Genomic DNA, 6925 nt, shown 5'->3' with positions numbered 1-6925 from the left:
GGAATAGGCAAATAAATGATTGGATCATAACAGTTCAGAAATGGACTTTTCTATTTGGTAGGAAAGTATGGTTTACTAATAAATGGTGCTGGCATTACTGGTTGTCCACTTGGAAGGAAATAAAATTGGACTTGTATTATGTAATAAATGCACATCGGGTAAAGAAAGAATACAAATGTATTGGAAGAAAAATTAAGGGAATAGTTGTATAACTGAAATAAAAAGTTTAAAAGGGTCTTCCTAAGCAAGGCAGGAAACCAGGAAATCAAAAAGAAAAGATGTGGATACCTTCCTAAAATTTAATTTAAATAAATAATTTAAATAAGTATTAAGTTAAAACCTGTTGTATGATAAAATCATAAACTGAATATAAAGGCAAAAGACAAAAATGTGTACTTTTTTAGTCCTCATTTGGGATTGCTCTTGGCATTCCCACCCCATCTAACCCAGGTTGCTCTATTTATTAAAATTATTATTTTTTTTTTTTAAGATTTTATTTTATTTATTTGAGAGAGAGAGACAGTGAGAGAGAGAATGAGCGAGGAGAAGGTCAGAGAGCGAAGCAGACTCCCCATGGAGCTGGGAGCCTGATGTGGGACTCGATCCCGGGACTCCAGGATCACGCCCTGAGCCGGAGGCAGTCGTTTAACCAACTGCGCCACCCAGGCGTCCCTATTAAAATTATTTGATCTCTTGTTTGAGGATCAGCTTACTATGTGGGGGAGAAAAACCAACCTATTTACTGTGAGTGGCAAGGGGTGGGATGCCCTGGTGTTGATTCCCATTTGGGCCCTGTATCTCAGTGGCAAAGGAAGGAGTATCTATGTCCATCCACAGTTGGAGGGGGCGGCTGATGTTCTCGTGAGGCCTCAAACTTAGAGCTGGACATAGGACCTTGGAGTAAGGTCTCCCCAAACCTCTCAAAAGTGAGCAGCCCTATTACTAGCAATGGATCTCAGGGCAAGTAACTTTTTGGAACATGAAAACCTCACAGGGAAATACTCTCAGAGGGAAAAAAAAAAAAATCAAAGTTCCATGCCAAGAGCCAGCCTGAGAAGTTGGGGCTATTCCAAACAATTCTTTCTGATGGGTTGTTTGGAAGATGATATTGGGAGGCCAGACTGACACTTTGGGTCCCCCAGCAAGGGCCCAACCAGACCCTTCAGGCTTCTATTGATCAGCCCAACCTGTCATGTGACAATGGCTCCCAGGGAGTGCTCTGCTAAAGCAGAGCTCACTTTAGGAGTCACCAGACTCCTAAGACAAGACTTGCTTCCCAATACCTCTGACAGAGGCTGTTCTGTTGTGCCCAAATTCTGAGAGCCCCCCAAAGACGACCACCAGAGTCCAGAGTCAAAGCCAAACAGCAAGGGTCGTTTATTACGAGTTCGAACCCGGACCTCCACGCACTCGTTGCCGGTGACACTAAGAGGTCCTGAGCTCAGGATCACAGCACTTTTTATACACTATTTGGGGATGCAGGGACTTAGCATACAACATAGTATCTTGTAACAAATCACTACATACCGGGGGAAAATCAAACAGCAACTCTATAATATGACTGGTGCGCTACAGAGCAGGAAAAAGCTGAGAATAGATTATTGGTTAGATCAAAGGACTGTCATTCTTTAAACTGCTTAGTTGGCGCTGCTAGGATACGTGCCCCCTCAGGATTGGCCGAGGTCTCCCTGTCAAGCCATGGGGAGCCAGATGGTTATTATCTCCTGTACCCAAAGCTGGGTGGGGGGTCCGGGGGCAGTCACTTTGTCACGTCCAATTCTGGGTGGGGGTTTCTCTGGCGCCAGATGGCTGTTATCTCTCGGCCCAGAGCCGGGTGGGGGTCCAGGAGCGGCCACTCTGCTAGGTTCGATTCTGGTCGGGGGTTGTGTGGTTACAGAGTGCCTATAGAAAGTCTGCTGGTAATTTTCCATCTCCTCATGGGTTAGCATGGAAGGTACAGAAGCAGAAATAGCGGTTATGGTTATAATTTAGGCATCTCAGTTCCATGCCCGGGCAGAATCTGTCCTTAAACAGCAAGTGCCATTGAGAAATGCCCACAGGAGGACTCAAATACTTAGACTCCATTTGGTGAGGAAGCAAGACATGAGTGTTGATTGCCTAGCCTCAAGGCTTGCAGCAGTTGATGGCCTATGCAGAAACTCCTCTCCTCCGGAAGCCGATTAAAGGCAGTATAAAGGTGATCTGCAAGCTGAGAAGCCTTAGCCTTACATTAGTTTAGAAGCTATCCTGCCAAAACTTTAAGTAGAATAGCAATTCCAATTACATTTCCAGAAACAGTTTCTCTTTAAAGTCTTTACCCCCTACATACCTAAGCAAAACCAAACATCCTATAAAGAAAAGTGTAATAGCAAGAGGAGAGTAGGAGGAAAGTAAGAGGTGATGTTAAGCCCGTTTCAAAAAGGAGGACATGATTAATAGTAGCAAACGCTGAAGAGAGGTCAACTAAGGTGATGTCTGCATGTCTCTTGGATCTGAGAAGGTAGAGGTCAATTTTGGTAGTAATAGGGTGATAATTTCAGAAGCTAGGAAAGAGAGTATGCTTGTGGTCTTCAAACATTTTTGCTGGTGTACCACCTATAATAATGTCAAAAACCCATTACCTCCATTTTAGAGATGACATATAAAAGTTTTGTTAATTACCGAACAGTTGCAAAGAATATAACTTTATTAGAAATCCTGATACTTGAAAATAAAATTAATACATCTTTAAAAAAAATACTCAATGGAATATAAATACCAGAGCAATAAGAAACCTATAATCATCCATTAAAAAATCATCCATTAAAAAACAAACTATCCTCCAAAAATGTTGTACCAACAGCATAGGAAAGTGTTCTTTCTCCAATATGCTGACACTGAATATTATTAATTTTCAAAGATTTTGCCAATCTGATAGGTGATCTGTTTTCTTTTGCATTTGCCTGATGAGTAATAAAGCTACATATAATTTAAAATGTTTATTGGCTACTTTTGTTTCTTCAGTGTAATATCTATCCATATATTTTTTTCTATCTTTTTTTCTATCTACCCATATATTTTGCACACTGTTCTATTAAGTTGTCTTTTTTCCTACCAATTTGTAGGATTCTTTGTATATTAGGAATATATATCTTTTTTATTATGTAGGTTGCAAATATTTTCTTAGTGATTTGTTTTAAATTTTTATGAAGACAACACTTTATATATTTTTTAAGTATTTATTTAAGTAATCTCTACACCCAGTGTGAGGCTCAAACTAATGACGCTGGAATCAGGAATTGCCCAGTCCTCTGACTGAGTGAGGCAGGCATCCCTGAAGGCAACACTTTAAATGGGAAGTTCTCTGATGCCTGGGTGGCTCAGTAAATTAAGGGTCTGTCTTTGGCTCAGGTCAGAATCTCAAGGTCCTGGGATTAAGTCCCACACTGGTCTCTCTGCTCAGTGGGGGGTTGGCTTCTCCCGCTCCTTCTCCCTTTGTGCACTCTCCCTCTTCTTCTCTCTCAAATAAATAAATATTAAAAAAAAAAAAAGTGGGAAGTTCTCTAACTTCAACTTTGCCTAGATTTTAACTTTCTTGGTAATGTAGGGTTGACTCTGGTGATCTTCACTTCTTGACTTAAAAGGTCTGCCTGAAATGGAGGCTCATTTTAAAAAGCTTGCTGGAGGGGTGCCTAGGTGGCTCAGTGGGTTAAGCCTCTGTCTTCCGCTCAGGACATGATCTCAGGGTTCTGGGATCGAGCCATGGGGCTCTCAGCTCAGCGGGGAGCCTGCTTCCCCTCTCTGCCTATTTGTGATCTCTCTCTGTCAAATAAATAAATAAAATCTTAAAAAAAAAAAAAGGCTTGCTGGAGGAAAGGTGGGAAGCAGTGAGCCATTCGGAAGACAACTAAATTACCCTTTTATATATAGATACAATACTGTATATACTGCTGTTGCTCTAGATGTATATATTGTACCTACTGCTCTAAAAAAAAAAAAGAAGGCTTGCAGTGTTCAGGTGAATCTAGAAGATAATTGGATCTTACGACAATTATGCCAATCAGAATATTTAACATACAAAGATGCAAACAATAGGGCAGAATATATATTTTGAAATTTTAATATGGAAGAACCAAGAACATGTAACAAATGTATTTTATTTAATGAATGAGCAAATCTAAATCATTTTGTTACCAGATTTTCATCAAAAACAAAGGAATGTGGCACAGAATATTATCCTTTCCTTCAAAAAAACCTCAGACGAGTTTGTCCATCAGCTCTACCAGGGACTTTTTCATACACTAGACGCCGTTTTTTGAATTGTGGTAGTTGTGAGCACATGAAATCTGTTAAAAGGGGAAAAAGGAAAACCATTTTATTTCTGACAGTAATAAAGTATAGCTATTTTTCTAGCTATTCTGATGCATCCTATCTCTTCATCTATCTACAAAGTGTTAAAATTTCCAAACTGAGCTAAAATGACTATAAAAAATTACATTTTTATCAGAAATTCATCTGTAGGGGTGCCTGAGTGGCTCAGCGGATTAAGCCTCTGCCTTGGCTCAGGTCATGATCCCAGAGTCCTTGGATCAAGCCTCACATGCAGCTCTCTGCTCAGCGGGGGGCCTGCTTCCTCCTCTCTGCCTGCCTCTCTGCCTACTTGTGATCTCTGTCAAATAAATAAATAAAATCTTAAAAAAAAATGCACCTGTATCTAATAGCCCAATACTAATTAGTATCATGTACACATATTTGTATGCTCATACTTTGCACAAACAATTAAATCTCCCTGGATTTAAGACCCTTTCATTTTAGTTTTCCCTCATTAATTACCTCCTATCTGTAATGTTGTAGAATTTATCCTGAGCTCTGATATATGATAGGTGGTGATCATGTATGGACTCACCTTCTATGATTGTATTATATATGACACTTTAGCCTGAAATATCCCAGATTTGGATTCTTATAGAGTTAATTAATTAAATCTGTTAAAAAGGAGGCTAAAATATTTTAAAACTATTTTAGTAATTATTCCTGGGAATGTAATCTCATAATTAGAAGAGTTGGATGCCATTATAAGGAAATTTAAAAAGCAGCATAATAGGTAATTTTTATCATAGAGATCACAAATACACATCTATAAGACAGATGGAAAATTACCTTGAGATTATGCCAATGGCTTTGGATAAATTGTCTAGGCCTGAATTAATATGAATTCTAAAAGTTTATATCTTAAATAGTGAAGGTTTTATACCTTATAAACAGTGTTTATACCTTAAACAGTGAAGGTAATGATGTGCTATGGGAAACCACAGTAAAAAAGTCAAAAGTTTCCATAGTGATAATGATAGTAGTATCAAAGATTCATGTAAACTGTTTGAATAAAATTATTTTATGGAAGAAGTTTGAAAGTGGAAAAAAGCAATATTTCTAAACAAAATTATTTATCTAATATATGATTTTAAAATATATTTATAATTAAGTTAGTGAATTAAAATATAAGTAGACATTTGACTATTCCATCCATATCCCCAAAAGCTTAAATATAAAAGTTATTAGAAATAATTTCTGAGATCTTCTCATCGAGAAAATGGGAAGGTTTTCCTATACATTGGGATGACCTAAGTTCAAGAACATATAGTAATTCACATGCTTGATTTGGTTCAAGATGGGAAAAAAATGGAATTTTTAATTCAGTTCATTTATGAAGCTGGAATAAACTTCATGTCAAAAATGTGACAGTACAAGTAAAGAGCACAATAGGTTAATTGCATTATGAATATAGATATGAAAGTCAAAAATAAGTATTAGTAACCATATTCAACAACAAATTGAAAGAATCACTCTTCCAAAGCCAATTAAGTTTATTATAGAATAAGAATGATTTAATATTAGTAGACCTATTATAATCCTTGACTTTAATGGATGAAAGGAGAAAACATATTTGATTTTCCCCAATAGGCAAAAAATATTTGGATAAAAATATTTGGATAAATATCCAAAAAATATTTGGATAAAATTCGGAATCTATTCCTCACAGAAGATCATAAAACTGGGATAGAATAGTTCCCATTAAGATCAGGAACAAAACAGGGGTCCCTGGGTGGCTCAGTGGGTTAAAGCCTCTCCTTTTGGCTCAGGTCATGATCCCAGGGTCCTGGGATTGAGCCCCACATTGGACTCTCTGCTCAGCAGGGAGCCTGCTTTCCTTCCTCTCTCTCTGCCTGCCTCTCTGCCTACTTGTGATCTCTGTCTGTCAAATAAATTTAAAAAAAAAAGGGGGGGGACGCCTGGGTGGCTCAGTGGGTTAAGCCGCTGCCTTCGGCTCAGGTCATGATCTCAGGGTCCTGGGATGGAGTCCTGCATCAGGCTCTCTGCTCAGCAGGGAGCCTGCTTCCCTCTCTCTCTCTCTGCCTGCCTCTCCATCTACTTGTGATTTCTCTCTGTCAAATAAATAAATAAAATCTTTAAAAAATAAAAAGGAGAAGATCAGGAACAAAACAAATTATGATTATTAAATAGCATCAAATCCAAGTTTTGTGAGTCCTGGCATTTATACAGTTGATCCTTGAACAATGAGGGTGTTAGGGATGCTGTCTCTCCCTACTCAAAAATCTAAATATAGCTTTCTTTTAAAGTAATCTCTGCATCCAACATGGGGCTCAAACTCATGATCCTGAGATCAATAGTCACATGCTCTACTGACTGAGCCAGCAAGGCACCCCAAAATTCTATAAGTAACTTTTGACTTCTCTAATACTTGAACTACTAAGAGCCTACTGTGGACTGGAAGCCTTACTGATAACACAGTCAATTAACACATATTTTGTATGTTATATGTATTATATACTGTATGCTTACAAGGAAGTAAGCTAGAGAAAAGAAATGTTATAAAGAAATCTTAAGGAAAATATATTTATAGTACCGTATTGTATTTGTCAAAAAC

General features: G+C 38.1%; 1 protein-coding gene across 1 annotated transcript in view; it reads right to left on the bottom strand.

Moving 5' to 3' along the window:
* Positions 1-4036: 4036 nt before the first annotated feature.
* SHOC1 (shortage in chiasmata 1) overlaps positions 4037-6925 on the bottom strand; it is a 77901-nt gene continuing 75012 nt past the window's right edge. The window contains exon 27 of the mRNA XM_044264258.1: positions 4037-4325. Within this exon, the coding sequence (XP_044120193.1) occupies positions 4225-4325 (101 nt within the window). The 3' untranslated portion in view covers positions 4037-4224. The remainder of the gene's footprint in view (positions 4326-6925) is intronic.

The sequence above is a fragment of the Neovison vison genome, chromosome 9, assembly GCF_020171115.1.
Source record: "Neovison vison isolate M4711 chromosome 9, ASM_NN_V1, whole genome shotgun sequence".
Lineage (NCBI taxonomy): Eukaryota > Metazoa > Chordata > Mammalia > Carnivora > Mustelidae > Neogale > Neogale vison.
The sequence above is the reverse complement of the archived record's forward strand: the minus strand, read 5'-3'. Positions and strand labels throughout refer to the sequence as shown.